Source organism: Hyla sarda, chromosome 7, assembly GCF_029499605.1.
Source record: "Hyla sarda isolate aHylSar1 chromosome 7, aHylSar1.hap1, whole genome shotgun sequence".
NCBI classification, from domain to species: domain Eukaryota; kingdom Metazoa; phylum Chordata; class Amphibia; order Anura; family Hylidae; genus Hyla; species Hyla sarda.
In genome coordinates this window covers 116,066,859-116,093,827 of record NC_079195.1, presented here as the reverse complement: position 1 = coordinate 116,093,827, position 26,969 = coordinate 116,066,859, and the positions used below count along the sequence as shown (strand labels likewise).

At 42.2% G+C, this 26,969-nt stretch overlaps 1 protein-coding gene across 3 annotated transcripts in view; it reads right to left on the bottom strand.

The window, feature by feature from the left end:
• The window catches only part of ADAMTS14 (ADAM metallopeptidase with thrombospondin type 1 motif 14), a 167,488-nt gene that overhangs the window by 43,945 nt on the left and 96,574 nt on the right, over nt 1-26,969 (bottom strand). For all 3 annotated transcript variants that reach the window (XM_056530496.1, XM_056530497.1, XM_056530498.1), the window contains exons 7-11: nt 19,798-19,903; nt 15,723-15,866; nt 11,356-11,488; nt 8,668-8,781; nt 6,378-6,526 (exon numbers count right to left, since the gene is read on the bottom strand). In XM_056530496.1, the coding sequence (XP_056386471.1) occupies nt 6,378-6,526; nt 8,668-8,781; nt 11,356-11,488; nt 15,723-15,866; nt 19,798-19,903 (646 nt within the window). The remainder of the gene's footprint in view (nt 1-6,377; nt 6,527-8,667; nt 8,782-11,355; nt 11,489-15,722; nt 15,867-19,797; nt 19,904-26,969) is intronic.

Sequence of the window (26,969 nt, the reverse complement as noted above, 5' to 3'; positions counted from 1 at the left end):
AGTCCCTCCGAATCACTGGCGCAAATGGCACGATGCATGCTCAGTTGCTTGCGTAGTGACCCCCGAATTGTCAAAATTCGTCAGCAGGATGACTTCTGGATCTCCACCTTATTGGACCCTCGCTACTGTCCCAGAATGGGGGCCTTTTCTACACCCACTGAGAGGGAGGACAAACTGACTAACTACAGAGAGATCCTACGTAGTCAGTTGGCTGATGCATATCGGCGACATATTCCATCCACTCACAGGTTTGACTCGGGGGGGCCCTCTGCGCTCACCTTCCACTGCCATGGCTGCTGGGGAGGGGTGGCAGGAGCAGTACCAGCTCAATCAGCAGCAGCCTGAGTCTACAGTCGCTGATGAGTAGCTTTCTTCACCCGCATAGTGAAGCAACTCATCAGCAGCAGGTAGACATGGAGCAGGACCTGAACCAGCAGGTGGTGACATACCTTGAGATGGCCATGCCAGTAAACATTGAAGATCCGCTGGACTTCTGGGCAGCCAAACTTGATTTATGGCCGCAACTAGCAGAGTTTGCCCTGGAAAAGCTGTCCTGCCCTGCCAGTAGTGTGCCATCATAGCGGGTGTTTAGTGTTGCCGGGGCCATAGTCACCCCAAGGCGAACTCATCTGTCCACGAAAAATGTGGAGAGACTGACCTTTGTCAAGATGAATCCGGGATGGATCAGCCAGAATTTCCTGCCACCAATGCCAGATGCCTCAGAGTAGATTGACCATGCTGCTACACCAACACTTCCCAATTATGGTTATGAAGCACTCTTGGGTTATCAATTAGGGTTATGAAACCCTCTTTGGTACTGTGAATGCCTGCTCCTGATTCATCCTGTGTCTTTCAGGAATTCTTGCCCCACTGACACTTCTGGCCTTGGGCCTTTAATTTTTGGATGTTTAGCAGTTGCTTAATACATGCTTAATGCAAATTATAACATTGATCTTTTAAATGTAAGGGGTTATGAAACCCTCTTGGGTACTGCAAATGCCTGCTCCTGACTCATCCTGTGTCTTTCAGGAACTACTTGCCTCACTGATGCTTCTGGCCTTGGGCCTTTAATTTTTGGATGTTTAGCAGTAGCTAAATACATGCTAAATGCAAATTTCAACATTAATCTTTCGTGAAGGGGTTATGAAACCCTATTGGGTACTGTGAATGCTTGCTCCTGACTCATCCTGTGTCTTTCAGGAACTTCTTGCCTCACTGATGCTTCTGGCCTTAGGCCTTTAATTTTTGGAAGTTTAGCAGTAGCTAATTCATGCTTAATGCTAATTTCAACATTGATCTTTAAATTCTCGGTGCTCTGCCAGGGCGGTCGCCTACCCCGCCAGGCCGATCCGAGGACCTCACTAAACCATCCAATCGGTAGTAGAGACAGGCGGTGTGTACAAAGGCCAGGGACTTAATGAACCCGAGCTTATGACCCGCACTTAGTTGGAATTCTCCTTTCATGGCAAATAATTGCAATCCCCGATCCCTATCACGAACCGGGTTCAGCGGGTTACCCACACTTGTCGGTGAAGGATAGACACACGCTGGTCCGTTCAGTGTAGCGCGCGTGCAGCCCCGGACATCTGAGGGCATCACACACCTGTTATTGCTCGATCTTGCGATTGATCGTGCAATGTAAGGGGTTATGAAAGCCTCTTGGGTACTTCTGATGCCTACTCCTGACTGCTCCTGTGTCTTTCAGGAACTACTTGCCTTCATGATGCTTCTGGGTTTGCGCCTTTCATTTTAGGATTTTTGAAATAGGTATGTACATGCTTAATTTAAATTTCAACATTTATGGTGCAATGTATGGGGTTATTAATCCCTCTTGGTTACTGTTTTTTTTTTTTTTAATTTTCTGATAATTTTCTCAGTAATAAACTTGAACTTTTCAGAATAATAACCATTACACCATTGAACTCTTGTTGTGTGTGATTTTTTAATAAAAATTTTCAAAAAGAATACGGAGATGGATGAACTCTGCTTCTTTATTTCAGAAAACATTACTTTAGAGAAGAATGTCTTTTTGTGGTCCACCGTCCTGAATTATAGAGTCTTCTGGACTCTTGCATATGCGCTTGTTCTTAAAAAAAGGTACATTCAGGGCAATGGAGACGTTGCGCCTACATCTCACGGCCACATGAGCCCTGTGGTTGCCTGTTGGATTTGGTCCTTCATACCCACACTCTGGGGTCCGGGACACTCAAAGTTTGATTTAAATTTTAAATTAAAAAATCTGACATTTCAATGGTCTCCTCATGCATCAGCCAACTCCAGGCTGTGTCATTCAGGCAATATATGGTTTACTGATGCCGCTGCTGGGCCTGGGTCTGGGAATTTCAAATTTTCTCATAGGTAGCACCCGTTATCCATAAGTCTTCTTCAAAAATTTCTACAATTGTTGTGTTTTTTTTGGGGGGGGGGGGGGGGGGATTGTGAAGCCCTGGTGTGTACTCATGCATCAGCCAACTCCAGGCTGTGTCATTCAGGCAATATATGGTTTACTGATGCCGCTGTGGGGGCTTGTTATATTTTGTCCTTCTTACCCACACGCTGGTGTTCGGGACACTCAAAGTTTGATTTAAATTTCAAATAAAAAAAATCTGACATTTCAATGGTCTCCTCATGTATCAGCCAACTCCAGGCTGTGTAAGGCTGGGTTCACACTACGTTTTGTCCCATACGGGAGCGCATACGGCAGGACCTAAAACCGTGGTTGACCACAGTTTTAGGTCCGGTTGTAAAAGCGCATACGGCGCAAAAATGAGCCGACCGGACCGAACGTTTCACTCCGGTCGGCTCATTGAAATGAATGACATACGGGAGCGCATACGGTGACATACGGGAGCGCGAGCTTTTAGCTCCCCCCTGCCGTATGCGCTCCCGTATGGGACAAAACGTAGTGTGAACCCAGCCTTATTCAGGCAATATATGGTTTACTGATGCCACTGTGGGGCCTGGGTCTGGGAATTTCAAATTTTTTCATAGGTAGCACGCGCTATCCAAAATCTTTTTCTAAAATTTCTAAAATTGTTGTGTTTTTTTTTTTTTTTGGTGGGGGGGGGGATTGTGAAGCCCTGGTGTGTACTCATGCATCAGCCAACTCAAGGCTGTGTCATTCAGGCAATATATGGTTTACTAATGCCGCTGCTGGGCCTGGGTCTGGGAATTCAAATTTTATCATAGGTAGCACCTGCTATCCAAAATCTTTTTCAAACATTTCTAAAATTGTTGTGTTTTTTGGGGGGGATTGTGAAGCCCTGCTGTGTACTCGTGCATCATCCAACTCCAGGCTGTGTCATTCAGGCAACATATGGTTTACTTATGCCGCTGCTGGCCTGGGTGTGGCAAATTCAAATTTTATCATAGGTAGCACCCGCTATCCAAAATCTTTGGTTTAAATTTCTGAATTCATCTTTTAATCTTAGGGATTGTGAAGGCTTAGTGCCTACTCATGCTGCCAACACCTCCACGCTGTGTCATTCAGCCACTATATGGTCTCCTCATGCGGCCAACACTTCCACGCTGTGTCATTCAGCCACTATATGGTGTCCTCATGCTTCAGCCTCATCCAAGCTGTGTCATTCAGCCACTATATGGTGTCCTCATGCTGCCAACACCTCCACGCTGTGCCATTCAGCCACTATATGGTATCCTCATGCTGCCAACATCTCCATGCTATGTCATTTAGTCACTATATGGTCTCCTCACACTGATGCCACCACTGGACTCTGTCATTATGCTGCTGTGCGGCAGTGATTCTAAAAGCGATGCCGGTAATCTGCATGTTATTCTGAATAAAAGTATTATTTCACTACCCCAGCACACTCCATATGCGTTTTAGAACACAGCAAAGTGTTCTATACCCATATTGAGGCTGTCTGTAGGCTAGAAATAGCCTTTTTTTAATATAGATTCGCCGCGAAAAAATTTGGATCGAAACTAACTTTTTCGGAAAATTTGGCGAATCGGCCGAATTGAAATTTTGAAAAGTTCGCTCATCTCTAGTTAGTACCCTGATTGAATGAATACGTGTTATCTAGTGTGAACCGTATGTGTGATAAATGTAGGGAAACATAGGCATCTATGGTAACGTAACACGGAATGCTGTGAGGAAACATAAGTGTGGAATACTGTGTGGTTACGTCAGCAAGGACTATGGCATCCTATCACACCTGACCTTCAACATGAACAAATGTAAAAGCAACACCATGATAACAGCCTAACATACTCGACCCGAGAACCATGATAGTAATGCTGTAACAGCTTGAAACAACTGACCTGTATACATTAATGAAAGCCTAACGTGACAGAGCTAAAAACAAGATGAATGTGACAGTAAAGCTATGAAACATCCACTGACGTAGCAGGTGGGTGCACAGTATAGTCTATGGTGACATAACCTGTACGTGACTATGTGTATGTAATAATAAAGTATACAAATTATATGAATGGTAACATAAAACAGTATAGTAGAGACATATGTTGTATCTACGATAAGTGACATGACCAAGGTGACATATAACAGCATACTGACAGCACCTTACATGGTATATACTAAGGCATGTATACGTGGTCTACATATAATGGTGACATAAACACAGTAAATAAATGCACTGGTGATGTATAACAGTACAATGTATAAAGACAACTTATACATGGCCTATAAGTGGATGACATGCTGTCTGAGATAGAGCTCTGACCTGGGCTGCAGTATGAAAGAGCGTACAGATGCGGGGACACAGCAGAAGAGTCTCCAGCGAGGGGACAGTACAGAGAGCGGTTGTGAGTAGAGAGGAGCGAACTTACAGTAAATCGATTCGTCACAAACTTCTCGGCTCAGCGTTTGCAGACTTTAGCCTGCATAAATTAGTTCAGCTTTCAGGTGCTCCGGTGGGCTGGAAAAGATGAATACAGTCCTAGGAGAGAGTCTCCTAGGACTGCATCCACTTTTTCCAGACCACCGGAGCACCTGAAAGCTGAACTAATTTATGCAGGCTAAAGTCATCAACTGCCGAGCTGAAAAGTTTGTGACAAATAGAATTACTGGAAGTTCGCTCATCTCTAGTTGTGAGCATAAAACTGGATTAAAGGGGTTCTCCGGTGCTTACACATCTTATCCCCTATCCAAAGGATAGGGGATAAGATGCCTGATCGCGGGAGTACCACCGCTGGGGACCCCCAAGATCATGCACGCAGCACCCCGTTTGTAATCAGTCCCCAGAGCGTGTTCGCTCCGGGTCTGATTACCGACGACCACAAGGCCGGCGGCGTGTGACATCAAGCCTACGCCTCCGTGTGACGTCACGCTCCGCCCCTCAATGCAAGCCTATGGGAGGGGGCGTGATTGCTGTCACGCCTCCTCCTGTAGGCTTGCATTGAGGGGCGGAGCGTGCTGTAACATGGGGGCGGAGGCGTGACGTAACACGCCGCCGGCCTTGTGGTCGTCGGTAATCAGACCCGGAGCGAGCACGCTCCGGGGACTGATTACAAACGGGGTGCCGCGTGCATGATCCCGGGGGTCCCCAGCGGCGGGACTCCCGCGATCAGGCATCTTATCCCCTATCCTTTGAATAGGGGATAAGATGTGTAAGCACCGGAGAACCCCTTTAAACCATGTCACATATATAAAGGAAAAGGTACTCTAGTAAATGTAAGAACACAATCAAAACACTTAGAAGGAATATGGAGCCTGACACTGAGAGGGCTAAACCTGGAGATATCCAGTAGCCTGTGTCCTCTGTCAGCCCAAACACATCCTCCTGCTGGAGTTAATTATCTATGCATAGGCAGCACCTGTGACCTCCTGACCTTACAGAGACTTGCTAGAGTGATCTCTGCAGACTAAAATATTGAGGCAAGGAAAGAGTTAACCTCAGGCTGAAATATGCAAATTACCTCATGACTAGCGGGCCAGAGCAAGAGCCCTGGAGACTGCACAGCTACATGTGTTTACTGAACAAGGGTCTATACTGACCAGACAGCATATTGCAGGAGCTTCACAGCCTGCCACATGAAAGGTACCGTGAGACATTACCCTACTCCCTGCATCATACTTAGGCTAGCGAACAGTGCCTCAATGCGACGTATGCAATCAAACCTTCCACCAAGTCCGACAGCACCTGTGTGGATCAGGGACCAGACTCCTCCCACAAATCAAGTTAACTTAATTAAGTTAAATTTTACATATCAGGCCGAAATACTTATCCCCTATCCAAAGGATAGTCAGCCGAGGTGTCAGCCGAGAGCACTGTGGTCAGACAGAAAAGAACTACACAACTTCCTCTGGAGCATACAGCAGCTGATAAGTACTGGAAGGATTAAGATTGTTTAATAGAGTACCCCTTTAAGCCAGAAATGCCTGTGGAACTTACGGTGGATTGTTGCACTGTCTGCCACGAGAACGAACTCCTCCTCCACATGTTCGAGAACAGGATCCAAACCTTGACCATGAGCTCCATCCTCCATCCTGGCTGTAAGCCTGCTCTGGTGTCTTCCAGATGCAATGACCTTTAAAGCACCACTAAAGAAGCATAAATCCATAAAATCTTAATAAAACATACATACAGATTTGTTTTATTTTTAACATTCTGCATGTGGGCATTTATTTGATCTTAATTTAAAATATTTAAAAAACACTATAGTTTATCTATAGGCCACTGTCATGTGCAAAAAAACATTTTTATATAATGCAAAAAATGACTATATATATATATTATATTTGTAATATACAAATGTGTATATTTTGGGGAAATAAAATACTGTCCTGTTCCTTCAGCTATTGTCTGTGTGTCTCAGCTGGGATAAAACACAGGAAATGTTGGCGGGACAAGCAGACCTACAACCAAAGGTCGATAAAAAGAAATGGGAACTATCAAGTCAGGTCTTCTACTTCTCCTTTCTGATTGATCCACATCTCAAGTGCGTGTGAGGCATGAGGAGGCACAGCTCTCACAGGCTTCAGTGATGTTACGCCTGCTGGGGAACACCCACTTTCTCCTGTCGGGAGCTCACACAATGTGGGCAAGGGGAAAGGTATAATATACAGCTTTTTAAAGCTCAGAATTTTTTTTAAGGGCAGTAGAGGTGTTAGGAGTAGTTAGGAAATGTAATCTGAGTTAGTTTAAAAAATATGGTTTGATGACAGATACTCTTTAAGCTCAGAAAAAAAAAACAGGGGAAGTTAAAAAAAAATGCGATGGTAGCCTTAGAGAAAATTTTTAGTAATGCATGCTATGTTTAGGGCTCATGATACATTTCGCCATCTTTTCTCAGGTTTAAATTGCTAGAATGGTCTGGCCTGTGAGAGTTAGTAATTTTTCTTCATTGATGATTTTTCATAGAGTTTGGTGCTTTTTTAATGTGGTATTCCAATCCTAATTCCATAAATGCATAAATGTAGGTCCCACATGTGGCTATGTTCGCTGAAATTACACAATGTTTATGATATAGGTCAGCAATACCAGCAGCAATTGAAGGGCCCCTTCCTTTCATCTTGACAGTGGGGCACACTGGACCATGAACCCTTTCCTTTATTACTTTCCTAACTATATTTTAATTTGTACTTCATTTTCCCTTCCACTTTATACTGATCACCTTACAAGTTTTCAGCCGTTCTCTCTTCAGCATGCCTTATTCACCAAAGCAGTCTCCTTTATTTATTATTGTTATTATTATTAGTTGTGTGTTTTTTTTGTGGTGCGTGGTTCTGTACTTATTTATAAGGTTGTTGGTCCTGTGGTATGACGATGCATACCATGAAATGCCCGTGCTAGATCTGTTGAGTTTAGTGGACCGAATGTAGTCTAACAGGGATTACATTTGGTAAATTTCTAAGCATTTACTGTTTATGTTGTGAGATTTAAAGGGGTACTCCACCCCTAAACATCTTATCCCCTATCTCCCTGCTGCACCGTCGTTCGTTTAGAGCGTCGGGTGCAACACTGTGACGTCACAGCCACGCCCCCTCACGCCCCTCCCATGGCTGTCACGCCCCCTCCCATAGACTTGCATTGAGGGGGCATGGCCGTGACATCACGAGCCTCCGCCCCGCATCGCCAGTCATAAGATGCCTAGGGGCAGAGTACCACTTTAAAAGCACAGTCATCTGTACTTTTAAGTCCAGAAAACTAACAGTAAATGCTTAGAAATGAACTAAACTTAGTCTCTAGTAGACTACATTAGATCAATTGAACTCAAAGGATCTGGTGTAGGTCCACCATAATATACATTGGCAAACCATTCTGACAGTATGTGGATGTGTAGTATACTATAAGTGTAGTGTAATTTCAGATGCAAACATTATCAGAAGCCTTATCATGAGAACTGTGGTCCTGTTCCCTGATTCTTTGCAGATACTATTCCCACAGCATTAAAAGGAGAGGAGGCCAAACTTGTGTGTAGTACTTTTTATGGAAGTCTATAAAGGTGAGGTGAAGAGCCAAGCACTGCAGTGTGAATATGGTTGCGTCATGCTCCCACCACATTCACAGTGATGCTGTGTGCGTGTTTGTCTGCAAATCTAATCCCTAAAAGTTCAGCAATTATAATGTAACATAACTAATTAAGCCTCTTTGTGTTTCAAAGTATGATATAGGTTCACAATGCAGAAAATGTGTCAAGTCAGCAGAATATTGTGGTAATGTTGTTATTAAGAATAAGTACCTTTCCGGGAGAACATTCAGTTCCGTCGAGAGGGGGGCCCTTTTTCGTTTTGCAGAAATAGGGATTATCTGGGTGACTGCACCACAGCTGCTTGCAGGGGTCAAATGTCCTAAACTGTGAGAATAAACATTTGCAGATTTTCAGTCTGACTGTACATGAATGGCCTTTCCATACATTAAAGTTCAGTAGATAATGGAGATGAACCATTTAAGGCAACAATTAAAGAGGAACATAAAATAGAAAGCAATGTATTTTCACATGATGGAAAAAATTGTAAATAAATTAATATTATAGATTTTCCTAAAGATGTTTAACCTTGGAAAAATAAATAAAGAAACATGAATAATGATTGTGGGGACTCCGTGAGTTCACAAGGGGCATGGCCATGACGTCATGTTAACGGCCTCTGGCTCCGAGCATTCTGAACAAAATGTTCAGAACACTGGAGCACCGGAGTACCCCTTTAACCTCTTAAGGACGCAGGGTTTTTCCATTTTTGCATTTTTGTTTTTTTCCCTCATCACCTTTTAAAAATCATAACGCTTTCAATTCTATTCAATTCAATTCTACTTTTTAATGACATCAGTCATTTTACCCAAAAATCTACGGCAAAACCAAAACAAAAATCATTGTGCGACAAAATTGAAACAAAACGCCATTTTGTAACTTTTGGGGGCTTCCATTTCAACGGTAAAAATTACACATTCTCTTTATTCTGTAGGTCCATACGATTAAAATGATACCCTACTTATATAGGTTTGGTTTTGTCTTCTGGAAAAAATCATAACTACATGCACGAAAATTAATACGTTTAAAAATGTCCTCTTCTGACACCCCAATAACTTTTTTATGTTTCCACATACGGGCGGTATTAGGGCTAATTTTTGCACCATGATCTGAAGTTTTTATCGGTACCATTTTTGTTTTGATCGGACTTTTATAAATTTTTTTATTAATTTTTTTATGGTATAAAAAGTGACCAAAAATACGCTATTTTGGACTTTGGAATTTTTATTACGTGTACGCCATTGACTGTGTGGTTTAATTAACATTATATTTTTATAATTCAGACATTTTTTTTTCACTTTTTTTTTTTGCAATGACATAGCCCCCATAGGGGACTATAACATGCATTACACTGATTGCCCACACTGATCAATGCTATGCCATAGCACAGCTTTGATCAGTGTTTTTGGCGCTCGACTGCTCCTGTCTGGATCTAAGGCACAGAGCAGTCATTCGGCGATCGGACAACGAGGAGGCAGGTAGGGACCATCCCCGTGTCCGTACAGCCGACTGAGCTGCCGGGAATGCTTTTCTTTTAAAACTTTGGATGCTGCGATCAACTTTGATCGCCGCGTCTGAAGCGTTAATACCAGGCATCACCGCGATTGGTTATGTCCGGTATGAGCCGCGGGTCCTGGCTATCGTCAGCCGCCGGCACCGACCCGATATGACGCGATTATATCGCGGGAGCCAGCGCAGGACGTAAATATACGTCGTGTGTCATTAAGGGGTTAATCCCACCCCTTCCAGAAAACATTCTGTCACAGCTTTTAGAGACAGCCCACCCCTGTGAAATTTCATCACCCCCTATGCCATTTTATCCCCATAATGTGCTATTTCATCACCCCCTTGTGCCCCAGCCTCTGGCTTTGGCTGGGGCACTTGATTATTAAAGCTGTTCATCTCTAGTGTTGCTCGCGAATATTCGCAATGCAAATTTTATTCGCGAATATCGCATATTCTCAAATTTGCGAATATTCACGAATATAGCACTATATATTCGTAATTACGAATATATATATATTTTTTTATTTATTTATTTTTTCACAGTACACATCACAGTGATCATCCCTCTCTGCTACCAGCTTGTGTGGTGTAAAGAAGGCTCTAATACTACTGTATGAAACTGGCGTGCAAATTTTTGCATATGCGAAAATTTGCATATGTCAATTTTCGCATATGCAAATTTTTGCTTATGCTAATTGTTGTATATGCTAATTTTCGCATATGCTAATTTTCGCATATGCTAATTTTCGCATATGCGAAAATAAAACGTGAATATTCCGAATATGCGAATTTAGCGAATATATGACGAATATTCGTCCATATATTCGCAAAATATCGCGAATTCGAATGTGGCCTATGCCGCTCAACACTATTCATCTCATCAGGCTGCTAGTGCTGGAGATAGCACATGTGGATTGTGCATCTAACCAGGGATTTCTCTCTCCTTCGATCCCCTACTATTTGGTCAGTGTATGGAATTATAGTTCAAGACTATGGCCCTGATTTATTAAGAGTGTTGTGTAGTTTTCTTTGTGGGTTTTAATTCCCTACAATTTTTTTCCCTACATTTTACTATTTTTTTTTTTACACACGCTCTGATCTGTGGTGTTTTCCTCAGCTCAAATACACCACATTTTCTGTGGAAACCTTAGTAAATATGTTATTTTTTTGTGAAAATGCCAAGGACACGCCCCTTTCTGATGGCCACACCCGCTTTTCCTGATGGACACCCCCCTGATTTGGTCAGGTTTTTTCAATTCTGGCACAAGTTCTGTCCAGAATCTGGCGCACAACCTTACAAAACAGGTTTACAATAGTAAATCAGGGCCTATGTTTTCACAAAACAGGCGACTTAGTTTCACAATCCTTGAGTATTGGCTTAAATGAGATACTCACAGCTGTGCACATCCTGTAACCCACTCCAAAATCAAATCTACATTGTTCGTCCATCGAGTAGTTTATTCCTGGTAATTCTGGAAGTTTTGGCCACTTATGTTCAAAGGGATCATCCAGGAGACAATCATAGGAACTAATGGGGCAGAAGACTTAACATTATTTATTATTGTGGCACAGAAATTGTTTACTGTCAGACATCTGAGAAGCATGTAAGAGTATGTTTACACACGTACAATTTCAGAAATGTCTTCAATTGTATCCATTTCATACATCTAATTGAGAGGGTAATATTTCTCCTTGAGGAGATCACCAAAAGCAATGTGGAATTTTATATGCCATCCATTACTTCACTGGGAAAAACATATGCAAAGTAGCCTTTCCTCCAGAAGTAAAAGTGCTTGCTCTCTGATGACACCTCTTGGTGACAGCATTCCTACAAGTCAATAGTTGACCACTTTAAGAGCATTGGAACATGACTGGGTATTATCAGACAAGCCAAAATCTCATTCCCCTAAGATTATTCTGAGGCTCCATCTAAATTATCATTGTTTGTGTAGCATGTGAATAGATGTCCACAAGTAGGTTCAATTCAGAAAACCCAAAAGAGGGGCACCCTATAAAAATGTAATTTTCCTACAAATATATATATATATATATATATATATATATATATATTTATTTATATTCATTTATTATAATTCAAAGTTCTTCATTAAATTTAAAGGGGTACAGCTCTAGAAACCAGTGACCAGAGATACATATCATTGCAGTTTCAACTGCAGGAGAAATATAATATTCCACAATCAAGAATAACAATCACAGGACTCATAGATGAATTGGAATATCTAGACCATCTGCACCATGCAAAAGAAAGAGGAATTCACTGTAGACCCAGCACTGAAGTTTTGATATTAACCAACAAAAAATACACCCCAAATCAAAAAAGTGAATAAACTGTATTGACAGATATAAAGATGGATTCCTATGCATCAACGGACCTATGTCTGCTATCCACATACGCTGAGCACCTCAAGTACACACGCAGTGATAATAGGTCCAGGATTGATAAACTGGGTGAATTGTCTCTATAATGTTTTTGTATGAGACCTGAATATTGGACAATGCTATTATCATTGTGTATATATTTGATTTAGGTGCTCAGGATACCAGACATAGGTCTGATGACTATAAAAAGCGGGATAGCGCTCCAAAGCATGAAACCGCCTATAGGTAGACCAGCAAAATAACTAGGAACTCTTACCATTGGCGGTTGTGTGAGCTCACATACAACAATGGTCAGCGTGAATGAGTGAACGGGCCCAGTCTGCAGCTTCCCCAACAATGTGAACAGTAGCAGGTATGACTTCCAAGGGAGCGGTGGGTTTCAGCGGTGCTGACCAGGAAGAGGCACATCAGGTGGATGGATAATTTATTGGAACAAGAATGCCTGCATACTTGTTCCAATAAATTATCCATCCACCTGATGTGCCTCTTCCTGGTCAGCACCGCTGAAACCCACCGCTCCCTTGGAAGTAATACCTGCCATAGGTCTGATGAAGCATAGGAACCCGTCTTTATATTTATGGAATTCACTTTTTTTTATTTGGGGTATATTTTTATTATTGGTAAATATTAATTCAGTTAAAATGAGGTAACTACCTTGGCCAGGTGGTAAGTGCCATTATCTAGTGGTGATATTCTTGGTAGTAAAAATATGTATTGTACTGTATTTTTCGCCCTATAGGACGCACCGGCGTATAAGATGCACCCAATTTATAGGTGCAAAATCTAAAAAAATTTAGATTTTGAACCCAATAGTAGTCTTCAACCTGCGGACCTCCAGATGTTGCAAAACTACAACTCCCAGCTGGCCGGACAGCCGTTAGCTGTCCGGGCATGCTGGGAGTTGTAGTTTTGCAACATCTGGAGGTCCGCAGATTGAAGACCACTGCATAGGAGGAAATACTCACGTGTCCCCGTCGCTCCGGAACGTCTCTGCTGCCGGCCGGGTATCTTCGCTCTCCGTCGCCGCCATCACGTCGTTACGCACACCGACGCACGTACGCGATGACGTAATGACGAGGAAGGAGAGCGCCGGCCATACAGGGGATCCCTGAAGGAGAAGACACCGAGGAGGCAGGTAAGGTCCCTCCCGGTGTCCTGTAAGCACTAACCCGGCTATTCAGTCGGGCTGTTCAGGACCGCCGTGGTGAAATCGCGGCGGTCCCGAACAGCCCGACTGAACAGCTGGGTTAGTGTCTCTTTCCCTTCAGACGCGGCGGTCAGCTTTGATCGCCGCGTCTGAAGGGTTAATACAGGGCATCACCACGATCGGTGATGTCTAGTATTAGCCGCGGGTCCCGGCCGTTGATGGCCGCAGGGACCGCTGCGATAGGGGTGTATTCACCGTATAAGACGCACCGACTTTTTCCCCCCAGTTTTGGGGAAGAAAATTTGCGTCTTATACGGCGAAAAATACAGTAATTGTATTTTTCAAAGATCATGGGGTACAAGATGGTTTTTAACTTATATTAAGTAATTGTTGAGGATAATATGAGTAAAACTAAAGCTGGCCATATATTATTGATAGCTGCTAACCAATAGCAATTTCTTCCTCCCCAACACATATAAATGCATGCATGTATTCTAAAAGGGGAAAAGGAGTCCCGTATGAATACATTAGATTGTCGACCTATCCTGCTGAATTCATTTGCCATTAAACTATATCTTTGTAATGTATAAGTGTAATGTTTGATGAGCATATACCCTGTTTCTCTCAAATTTTCCTCCAGGCAGGAAGTCCAGTAAATCTTATCACACATGATGACTATTCCTTGGTTGGACTTCATGGACATATGTCTTTTTTTAACCATACTAACTACAGTATGTAACTAGGTAACTATTGGGCACCAGTTTTCTGGGTTTGGCAGCCATTTTGAGCCCCACAGGTCACTTTGTAACATCACACTCCCTTCTCCTCAGCTCTCAGGCAGCCAAGAGCCATTCAGTGTGCGAAGGTCTGTGATTGGCTGAGGCAGCACACACCTCCCTCATCTATATTCACTGCTTCTCTAACTATGTGACCTGCTCAGTTCTCTGAAGGTAGCTCCTCCCACAGCTCACACAGGAAACAAGCGCATGGTCTTATGGTTTTCTCAGCTCCCTGCACAAACCAGGAAGTACCTGGATTTTCACAGGCTTTTTATGGGGGCTTTTTATGGGGGCTATGGTTTTCTGATTTTAAAACAAATCAGCTGAGATGCCTTTTGAAGTCATGGTGATAATAATAAAGTATAATAATATATATTACATTTTTGAATTTTACCACTTTTGGATGAATGTCTTCGTTAATCTAATATTTATACCAATTGAAAGAGGTTGTCTGTAAAAATAAAGGAAGAGATTTATCAAAACCTATGTAGAGGAAGAGCAGTGCAGTTGCCCATAGCAACCAATTAGATTGCTTCTTATATTTCTTAGAGGCCTTTTTAAAAATGAAAAAAGCATTCTGATTGGTTGCTATGGGCAACTGCACCTCTCTTCCTCTACACAGGTTTCGATAAATCACCCCCCAAATTTGTTTGCGGCTCAAAATTTATTGCAAAAAATGAATATAATAATTGTAATAAACTTATGCACTCTCACCACAATCTACAGCTGCATTTTTACCATGGTTCCCAGTTACGTCTAAGCAGCGCATTCTGTTTTTGTTTTAACACACACAAAAGTGGACATTCAGCCAATCACTGGCCAAGGTGGGTCACCACTAAGACCAGTAATAGGCTGAGCCAACGCCTCCTGTGTGTCCCCAAAAAAAAAAGCAGGAAACTGCTTAGCTGTGATTGACACCATGGGATGGAGGTGGCAAGGTATTGCGACAGGTGGATATACTTTTTTATTTTTGTTAGCTCAGCATGAGCCTGAATACATATGTTTATACATTTTATACTCCCAGACAACCCCTTTCAGGCTAAAATACAGTACATGAAAATTATTACTTTTAAATTTTATTTGCACATGTATTTAACTGTACGGAACCTATTATTTATAACATAGATCATAGAGATGACACGATAGTTCTTAAAGTAGACAAAGAGGAAGGGTTTCAGATATATAGTACACTTGAGGGAGACAGACAGATTCCAGCTAGTGATTGTACTTAGATCACAACCACACTACAAAAGACTGTCTACCTTCATTGTTGTGTCTGACTCATCCACTATTCACAGGTTTTACATGCAGATGTTCAGATTACACTCTTGGGTATTACACATCTTTAAAACCACAGAGGTCTTCTATATACAAAAACAAAATAAGTATACTTTAAGGGAATTGATTCTCTTTAGCATAGAATTTCAGGAGCTTACTGTATATATCTATTAAGTTCCTGCTTACTGCATCTTGACCAGTGATAGCGATGGAAAGCAGCTTGCACCAGTGGAGCCATGATACTTCCCATACTAGTTTCATCAGCACAACGATTTCCCTGACCATCATGCTCCATCCCAAGCCTATAAATAAAAGAAAAAAACAAAATGATAATACACTATGATATAGGCTCCAGAATATTGTCATTCAGCGAGATGTACTCACGTTTCTTAATATAAAGTCTCAAAATCTGGTGCCATCCAACTCAAAATGTCTCTACTCTCTATATAAAAAAGTTCAAGAAACACTGAAGTGACTTGCAAGTTATGGTAATATTCTGATTTTACCAAGACCTATGGGCAAACAAATTTTGGTGTGGTGTCATAGTCTATAGGGCATTTATTAGAAATGTTATTTTCAAATTCAAGTTCAAATCATTTTTTTTAACTGAATGAAATTCTAAAGGGAATCTAAGGGCATCATCTATATGTGAAGTTGTCTCTGTGGTAAAGCTTGTAGATTTTTTTTTTAAAGAAAGAGTTAACCAATCTTTCACTATAAGACCATGTTCACATAATATTTAGGACTGGCGAGGCTGATTTCAAGAAAAAAATTGCACAGAAAAAAACTTTAATTTTTCAGCTGTATTTGACTGGAAAACAGATGTGTTTTTTAAAACCTGAGAAAACCAATAAGATCAGTTCGTTTTTTCTGTCTGTAATCGGAACATTATGGCTGCAAAATAAACGTGTGTGCACTAATGCCCATTTCTCTATTGAGTTAAATAAAACTTAAAGCATGCCTGTCAGATCCCACAAAAAAAAAACTGTTAAATGTTACTCAGTACTTAATCCTGATCATGTAGAAAGAATTTAATGTCTCTATCACCCATATTTCACAAAAAAATTGCTAATTAAACCTGCTCACTGTCTTTTTCATTCTCTCTTGTGAAGTGGGCATGTCCCTCTTTTTCTTGCACTGTGCATGACTCAGCTTTCTCCCTCACTCTGCTGACTTATTGCTCTTGGGAGCGAACCTGGCAACCCTACTCTATAACCCTTTCCTCTCTGGTTTTATGTTGTACATGTTTCACAGAGAGGAGGAATGGTAATTGGAGATTGCCTGTACTCCACCACCAAAGACAGTATGGTGAGTGTATAACTTAGATCTTCCTAAATTAGTGCAAAGGTTTAGTGCTAAAAGTATAGCAGTTTTTTATGCATACATTTTCTATCTGTTCTGTAAGTGCCTAGGCTATTTATGTGTATCATACTTTGACAGTTCTGTAATGCTGGGAGTTTTGGATTAGTTGGAGGTACAATTTTTGGATAACTATTTTTACAACAGTGTTGCCTTCCACTGTGTGTCTACAGCTTTTGCAAAATTACAACTGCCAGCATGCCCAGACATCCTTTGGCTGTCCAGGCACTGTTCAGGCATGTTTGAAGTTGTAGTTTTGCAACAGTTGGAGGCACACATTTGGTAAAACTCTGTGTTACAGCCGTGTTGCTGCAGGCTGTGTTCCTCCTGCAGCCTTGTCCATCAGTCATCTCTTGTCTATGACCTTTGGACAAGCTGATGCTGCTGTGGGACTTGTCAGTGTCAAAGGAGGTATGGGGACCCCTAGTGGTGGGATTTTCAAAGACAGTTTTCGTTATTAAAATTAGATTTTTTTAAAAAAAGAAGTATATTAGAAAAACTATTGTTTTGCCAATATGTGCAACATATAAAAAGTTTTTGTATCTGACAGTACCCATTTAATAGTAAAAAGGACAATTTTTTTGGAGTGGTAAAAAGACCATTTTACAGGCGTTTATCAGCCTAAAAAAGAGCCAAAAATACAATGTGGGAACTTGGCCTCAGTGTTTGATTTATATCTTGGTCAGTATATTAGTTACTATATTATTTACATATATCAACATTAGGTTATGTGCACACACAGTATTTGAACCTTATTTTGGGCCTTATTTTGGTCAAAATTCTTGTCACTATTTGTAGCCAAAACCATAAGTGAAGCTGACATACAAAATGTATGCCCTTCTCTGTGTTTTGGACCAACCACTGGTTTTGGTAAAAATACTGACCAAAATGAAGCCCAAAATAAGGCTCAAACACCATGAGTACACATAACCTAACACTGATATACATAAATAATATACTAAACCAGCTTTCTTTATATATAATCTGAACAAAGCTTTTTGGTGGGACAGGGGAGTTCTTTGTTAATGACACACGAAGTTCCTGACCTTTTTCTAAATCTTCTGTGGTTATGAGTGAAATAATGTCTAAGCCAAAGTGAAGGTAATATAGAATGTGGTTTATAGAAAGAAAAACAAAGGCTTATGACAAATGTGCTTACCAAATGTTTAAACAATTTAAGTCCCAAATGATGTACCAAATTGTAAGCTCCAGGTGGCCTGAGTAACGTTGTTCATATGTAGTCATCGTGAGCTCTTTGATCTCAGGATGTACAGATACAACAGATAACCTCATTGCTTTACAAGTGACCCACCAAATAACCACTGTTTGGAGAAATTGTCTTAAATGATACTATCTTATAATCATTCAAAGTAAATTGTCTATGGCTGTTGTTATATTTTATCTAATTCTGTTTTAAATGTTTTTAAAGTATTATTTAGAATACAAACAGATGCTGATATTAAGACAAAGTTCCTGGTTTTCCTTCATCATTAAAGAGAAACTTACAGCAGCTTGACCCACACTAACCTTTTGTTACGGCCTGATGTGGGTGATGCTGTTCACCTTATTTTCCTACATGGCACTGAGATATTACTATAAATCCTAATATGTAAATTGGGATCTTTGGTGCACTCAGGACATTCCCTAGCCCCTTGGTACACTGGTTCTTTTTCCCAGCCATTCACTGATGCACACCCCTTATGAATATTCATAGTCTCCCTCTTCTGCATGTAGCTGCTGTGTGTTGTAAGATCCTATGCATGTGTGGTGATAGTCCGGGCAAACAATGCTAGAGATCTAAGATTGCATGCGCGGGATCTTAAAGCACATAGCAACTACAAGCATAAGAGGGAGATTATTAATATTTATTAGGAAAAGTGCATCAGTGACTGGCAGAAAAGGAATACCAGTGCACCAAGGGTTTAGGGAACACCTTGAGTGCACCAAAGACATTACTTTACATATTAGGAGTTTTAGTGATATCTTGGAAACGGCCCCATTAGAATCCTAAGTAAAGACCATTGTAAACAACATCAGTGTATTGAAAAAGGAATGGGGAATATAAAAACGGCATCAAAAACTACAATGTTCCAAAAACCCTGTGTGCAACACCTTATTGTACTGGTCTCATATGGAGCATGACTGCAACTTCTGCAATCCTCTTATTTAATTTAAGGGGCAGACAACTGGACATCTTTTGGTAAATTGTAGAACTGAAATATGGCAACATGCTTAGGTCCTCCTGTGCAAGTAAAGCACATTCAAATTACTGTTATTATATTGTTACCATTTTTAGGATGTTGCTATAGGAATACCTGCAGTTTTATGGAAACCAGATGACTGCTAATAATTATGGAGGAAAAGAAGGGAAAAAAAAGAGGGATATACAGGGCGCTCTCTGGCGTAGTAGGTTGATTTTTGATGAAAAATAAGAAAGAGAAGGAAGGATGCCCACCACCAAACCTATGTGGTAGTACTGACCTCTGAGAACCGCTCTGACGGAGTTGCCAGTTAGTGGTGGGATGTTTCAGCTTGCTGCTCGGTACCCCCTTGTCCGTCACCCCAAACGGGGTACAGAAAAGACAATAATGAAAAGGAAGTGCAGAAAATGCGGAGGTTCTGACCTCTGAGTGCTACTGTGATCGTGAAATTATGCGTAGATGTCAAAAGTACACAGGAACTTTTTTATTATTAAAGATAAAAGCAACAACTGTCCAGTTGTTGATTTTATCTATAATAATAAAAAAGTTCCTGTGTACTTTTGGCATCTTTGCATAATTTCACGATCACAGTAGCACTCGGAGGTCAGAACCTCCGCATTTTCTGCAATTGCTTTTCATTATTGCTAATAATTATGGAATTAAATATACTTACACATGACCTGTTTCATGGGCAACCACAAATGCAGAGGAAAACCCATCCTCATGGTTCAGGGTGCAGCTACGCAGTGGGTGGCACATACCAGTAACTGGAGCATAGCCTGGTTGGAATAAAAGGAACATTATATTTTAAGCAGCATCTTTCTTCTACCATCTGAATGGCATATCATAAAATTCAAGAGCAGCTGACACTGATTCATAAATCTTCTCACTTGTTCTTACATGTTCTTATAGTTTCCCCTAAAATACTCCATTCTCACCCTTGCCCCTCTTTTACATCCAATCATCTAATAGTGGAGAACATTAAATTATAATAAAATCAATGTTTTACAATGTTGTAGTATACTTTACTTTTCAGCTTCAGAATTCAGCAGGCGTAAATTGTAGTAAGTTTTGCATGCAACAGTAACCATACCCTTCACATAAAACCAAGTCCCACCTTTGGGTGCTGTGGAAATCATTAAAAAGTCACAACATTTTGTGCAAACTGCTTGGTTTGCACAAAAATTTGCAACTTTTCAGTAATCTGTGCTAGGCCTAAAGTTTGCAAATTTTACCCTAGGTTTTGAAATTATTTTTGCCTCCCATGACCCTGTCACCCAGTTGTTCTTTCTGGGAACAGTTTTTGGTAGTACTAGCCACTGTAAATCAAGAACAATCCACAAGTCCTGAATTTTGGAGACACTCTGGCCTAGTTGTTTAGTCATCACAATTTTCTATAATATATAATGTATTTTTTTTTTTTTTACAGACTCTTACCTTTACTATTGGCCATGCCACATTGTACAAACTGGAAAATCATCTCTATTTCCCAGTCTTCAGTAGTGTCCTTTAGTAACTGTATTCCCTTGAAGTCTAGCAGGCAGTAACTTGTACAAACCATGTTGACCTCATTAACATCTGAAGATCATATGTTAAACAAAAATGCCTGCACTGCCTAATTTTAGAAAGACACTTTTCATTTAGCAGCTGTCTTTACCAATGGCAAAGTACAATTTAAAGTACACTTAAGTGCTTTGAAAACTGTATGTGCCCTTTTGTCTCTGCCTGACAAGTGCACTCATTTTTGGAAATTGGAACTGTAGTTTTTCCAGCAGGGAGGTCGCACTTTGAAGAGGTAAATTGTTTACAAGACACGTCAACATGTGCGTGCAGCTTATCGTGTCTGCGTTCTATTCCCTCAGCAGTATGCAGACACTCATCTTCCGAGAAATAATCAAGGGACATAACTGGCAGTAAAGATCACATTCTATTCAGGCCATTACAGGCAGGTTATCCTTATCATCCATCTAGTAGCTAGCATGCAACTAAGACTGAACTTTTCCATCGTTTGTTGAAAGTATACTTAAACTTTCAACATAGTTCTGAAATGAAATATCAGAATAATAGCGACTGCTCATCCAATCCTTGAGGATAACTTTTCTCCTGCCATGTATACTGGGGATACCAGAATAAGCAGCTGGGTGAGCAGACCAAAAGGTAACGTCACAGAACACCCATTAGGATTCAGCAATCTCCATAATAAAACTGCTTTTCTTGCGTGTGAACAGGACACCAATCCAAAACGTTCCTGCAGTTTTTATGTGCACTGTTTTCTCTGAAAATATTAACATATCATAGAGTCATGAAGGTCCAGGGGCTGAGACCCCACTGATGTCTAGAACAATGGGCAGAAGTGATCGGCTTAGTTATGTTTCTGCTCGGATCTCCTTAAAAAAATTGTATGATATTCTATTTTTATTGAAGCCATACACCATGTTAAAGAAGAGATACAATGATTAGCTGAGCACTTCTGCCTCATTGTTCTAGTGATTGGTAAGGTTCTCAGCACCAGCATCTCACCTGATCAAAACTTCTGACAAGTCTCTATAATGTACTTGAAATAGACAAAAAAATCAGTTGAGTCCCCTATCAGTTGAGTCCCCCCATGTTTTCCATGGATTATAACTAAAGAAAAGTCCTGCGAGACTAATTATTGTGCAATATGAAGGAAGAAAATAAAGTCGGAAGTATCTTCCATTTTTCAAGATACGTGAGTCATGTCTTGTAAAGTCACTCACTATATGAAATGTTTAAGTCGGCGTGCTGCTAGCATTTAATTGCCCTACACGTGTGTTATATTAAGTCTCTATAATGTGTCAGAAGTTTGTTGAAAGGGGTACTCCACTGGAATACATTTTTTTTAACTCAACTGGTGCCAGAAAGTTCAGCAGATTTGTAAATTACTTCCATTTAAAAATCTTAATCCTTCCTTATCGGCTGCTGTATGCTCCACAGGAAGTTCTTTTCTTTATTAATTTATCTTCTGTCTACCCACAGTGCTCTCTGCTGACACCTCTGTCCATTTCAGGAACTGTAAAGAGCAGGAGAAAATCTCCATAGCAAACCTCTCCTGCTGGGGACAGTTTCTGACACGGACAGAGGTGTCAGCAGAGAGCACTGTGGTCAGGCAGAAAAGAAATTCAAAAAGAAAAGAACTTTGTGTGGAGCATAAAGCAGCTAAGTACTGGAAGTATTACAATTTTTAAATAGAAGTCATTTACAAATCATTTACACCAGTTGAGTTAAAAAAAAGTTGCTTTCCACTGGAGTAACCCTTTAAACCTAATCTACTGTCCAAGGGAAAATAACATAACAGACTTATTAGCTTTGATGACCATGATCTGGGGAACCTCCAATCCTGGCTTTTTAGCCCTTTAATCACAGTGATTTAGAGTGACCCTCTACTTCAATTATGTTATCAGGTTTTCCAAGGATATGATCATGAACTGAGACTGCAGTCAGCCCTAGGGACATCGGAAGGAACCATAGTTGCCTGTAAACAAAGCCTGCTCTAGAACACAAAAGCTGTGTATGGTTGCCTCCTGACTCTTAAACAGATGATCTCAGTGGAGACAAGGATTGGGTGGTTGGATTTTAACTGCCCAACTCCTTACTTTACCAGGGGTGTCTGGCCAAGGCTTTCTCCCCGTTTTCTGTGCTTGTTTTTTTTTCTTTTTTAAATAAAAAGCAGAGTATCAGAACCACTGATAAGCCCTGGAGAAAAGCCAACAAAAGAGTGTCTACTGTTATGTTGAGTCTTCAGGGAGTTCTGCAAGAATAGGCATGTATGACCAGTGATGTATACAGCATTCATGTGTGGCATATGTACTGATATTTACAATACTTCCTCCTTAGTAAGGATTAAACATTAGAAATGAGCGAATCGAAGCTGACGAACCCGAATTAGTTACGAATTTCATGACATATTCTATTTGCAATTCTATCGTGCCAATTGCTTCATTAAACTCCATTTACTCCATTCCAGGGCATCTAAAATGGCGGAAGGCGGGAAGGGAAGTAGGCGGGATGACCCTGAATCTCATGCAGGATGCAGCCTATGAGCAGCCAGTCACCCCTGTGATGTCACAGCCCTCTATATTTGGCAGCCATTTTGCGGCTCGTCATATCATTCATTACACTGCATAGAGATAGGACGGACATCGCTGTGTGTGTGTTACACAGAAAAGCTAATTCCAGCAGCCTTTCACATCCTAGTCACATCAGCGTTCTGGTGGACAGAGAGCAGTGTTTTTTTCACGGAAAAGGATTTTTACTGCAGCCATCAACCTCCCAGTCACTTTCTTTAGCATTGTATTACAGAGAGGGGCAGATAGCTGAGTGCTGCCTCATACATTTCAACAAGCTGCCTCAACTTCATAAACCTTAGCAGAAGAGGCAGGAATAATTTTTCTGCGCAATTCTGTGTCTTTGTTCCACAACAAATCATCTGCTGGTTATACTAGTCTGTAGATGGTATAATACCCAGCATTCCTAATAGTCTTTGACAGAGTGCAATTTTGTGTTTAGTACACAGCTTTTTTGTGCTGCAGCACTGTTGTGTACTGCTGGTGTTGTGCAAAATTTTTTATTTTTTAAACATACTGTATCGCATTTTTCTGCCCTTATAAGTGCATACCACATACGTACATCTAAGTCGTGTACTATTTTGTACCTGTTAATCTGTCAAGGGCCTAGATACTGTGAAAGGACAGTCAAAAGTACACATCTGCTGCTGTTCTAGACAAATACTGTTTTAAGTGTAGTGAAGTGTATTGTACTCCCCTCATATACGCACTAAGTATGTCAAGCAGAGAAGTGCAAGGATGTGCACATAGGAGTGGCAGAGGCCTAAATTCTTCAGGTAGAGGTCGCAGCAGACTAGGGGTGAGTGGCACAGGAGACGCAGCAAGAGGCCTGAGCTCCTGGTATCAGCTAGCGGTTGTGTCTCGACCAGCAACCCATGTGCCGTCATCGATTGGTTAACACGGTCATCCACTTCATCACAAGTGATATCTGACACCCCCAGTCAACAGTCAGTGGGATCTTCAGACACAACCCTCCCTGTCCTCCCAATGCCTCTGTCCTATGCTGTTCCCTCCCCTACAGAAGTATCTTATGCTGTGGGTTCAGCTCCACTATTCAGTGAGGACGATCTAATAGAGGACAGTCAGCAGCTACTGCCCAGCCAAGAAGTGGAGGAGACATCTGCCGCTTCCCCCGCTAGATGGGCAAGAAGTGATGAGGAGAGTGACGTGGGAGGTGGTGTTGCCAGGGTTCAGGGTCAAAGGCCTAGATACTGTGAAAGTTCAGGCAAAACTACTCACCGGCTGGTGTTGTACTCAGATACTTTTTTAAGCATACTGTAACAGATTTTTCTGCCCTCATAAGTGCATACCACATACGTACATCTAAGTAGTGTACTATTTTGTACCTGTTAATCTGTCAAGGGCCTAGATACTGTGAAAGGACAGTCAAAAGTACACATCTGCTGCTGTTCTAGACAGATACTGTTTTAAGCGTAGTGAAGCGTATTGTACTCCCCTCATATACACACTAGGTATGTGAAGCAGAGAAGTGCCAGGACATGCACATAGGAGTGGCAGGGGCCTAAATTCTTCAGGTAGAGGTCGCAGCAGACTAGGGGCGAGGGGCAGCAGGAGTCGCAGCACGAGGCCTGAGCTCCTGGTATCAGCTAGCTGTCGTGTCTCGACCAGCAACCCATCTGCCGCCATCGATTGGTTAACACGGTCATCTACTTCATCACAAGTGATATCTTACACCCCCAGTCAAGAGTCGGTGGGATCCTCAGACACAACCCTCCCTGTCCTCCCAATGCCTCTGTTCTATGCTGTTCCCTCCCCTACAGAAGTATCTTATGCTGTGGGTTCAGCTCCGCTATTCAGTGAGGACGATCTAATAGAGGACAGTCAGCAGCTACTGCCCAGCCAAGAAGTGGAGGAGACATCTGCCGCTTCCCCCGCTAGACGGGCAAGTAGTGATGAGGAGGTGATGTGGGAGGTGGTGTTGCCAGGGTTCAGGGTCCTGAAGCAGACACTGTTGAGGAACCTGAGGAGGACATCAGTAACGTGCAGACACTTGTTGATGATGATGAAGCCGATCGCAATTGGGAGCCGGTTGCAGAAGGGGCTTCATCATCATCATCATCAGGAGAAGAGAGTTGCAGGTTGTCGGTGAGGTAGCAGCTAAGCCAGCAAGGTGGTAGCAAGGTGTGCCAGTCCTTGAGCATGTCGGTGTGTACCAAAGTGCATGGCAGTGTCGAAGTCCGGAGCTGTAACTATGGTCAGGGACAATCGGCTCACTGGGTGAATGAGGTTCCTGCACAGCCATAACACCGACTTGGACAGGTCACACCGCTTCCTCCTCCACACTCTCAGGCTGTTGGTCCTGTGACAGTGTGTGACTCCGCCTCCTCATCCTCCACCATGTTTTTAGCTTCCACTGCCCAGGAAAGTTTCAGTGGCCCTTCAGCATACCATATGTGCAGGGCACGGCGATGTCACACTGTTCTTCACATGGTTTGCCTTGGCAAAAAAAGAGTCACACAGGGAAGGAACTGCTAAAAGTAATTCGTAAAGAAATCGGACCATGGCTTACTCCACGAAAACTGGAAATGGGAACCATGGTGACTGACAACGGGAAGAGCATCTTGTATGCGCTTCGACTGGGAAGGCTGAGCCATGCGCCCTGCATGGCACACGTGTTCAATTGGGTTGTGAAGCAGTTCCTGAAGTTGTGAAGTGTTCTCCCCATTTGCAAGACATCCAAACAATGGGAAGGAAACTTTTCATGCACTTTAGCCACTCGTACACCGCAAAGCACACCCTCCTTGAGCTGCAGCGTCAGAACGGTATCCCCTAACATATTCTGATTTGTGACGTTGTCACACGTTGGAATTCCCCCCTCCATATGTTGGGCCGACTGTACGAACAGATAAAAGCCATCACCGATTTCTTGATTATCCAAGCAGATAGGAGTACTCCCCTGTGTAACTTCAATGTGAACCAGTGGCAGATCATACGTGACACCTGCCGTTTGCTCGGGCCCTTTGAGGGAGCCACATTATTAGTAAGTCGCCAGGATTACGGGATGAACGATGTCATTCCACTGCTTAATTTCTTACAACACGCTTTGGAAACGATGGCTGGTCAGGGCACTGGAGACGTGGCGCCTACATCTCATGGCCACATGAGCCCTGTGGGGGCTGAACTGGAGGAGGAGAGGGAGGGACACAGTGGAGCACAATTTAGGTTTAACCAAATGGGCATTTTTTCTACTAATCTGACAGGAGAGGAGGAGCAGGAGCAGCCAGAGGAGCTAAAGGGTTATGAGGAAGGCAAGACAGAGGACCCAGACACATCGTGGCAGTATGCAGTGGAGATGGAGGCAGGGAGTCCCTCCGAGTCACTTGTACACAATGCATGCTCACTTGCTTGCATAGTGACAGCCGAATTGTCAACATTCGGCAACGGGATGACTTCTGGATTTCCACCTTATTGGACCCTCGCTACTGCCACAAAATAGGGATGTTTTTTTACACCCACTGAGAGGGAGGACAATGTGACCTACTACAGAGGCATTCTATGTAGTCAGTTGGCTGATGCCTATCGACACTATCATCCATCCTCTTGCAGGTCTGAATTGGGGGGCCCCCTACGCTCACCTTCCGCTGCCAAGGCTGCAGGGGAGGGGTGGCAGTAGCAGTACCAGTTCTATCAGCAGCAGCCTGAGTCTACAGTCGCTGATGAGTAGCTTTCTTCACCCGCATAGTGAAGCAACTCATCAGCAGCAGGTACACCTGGAGCAGGACTTGAACCAGCAGGTGGT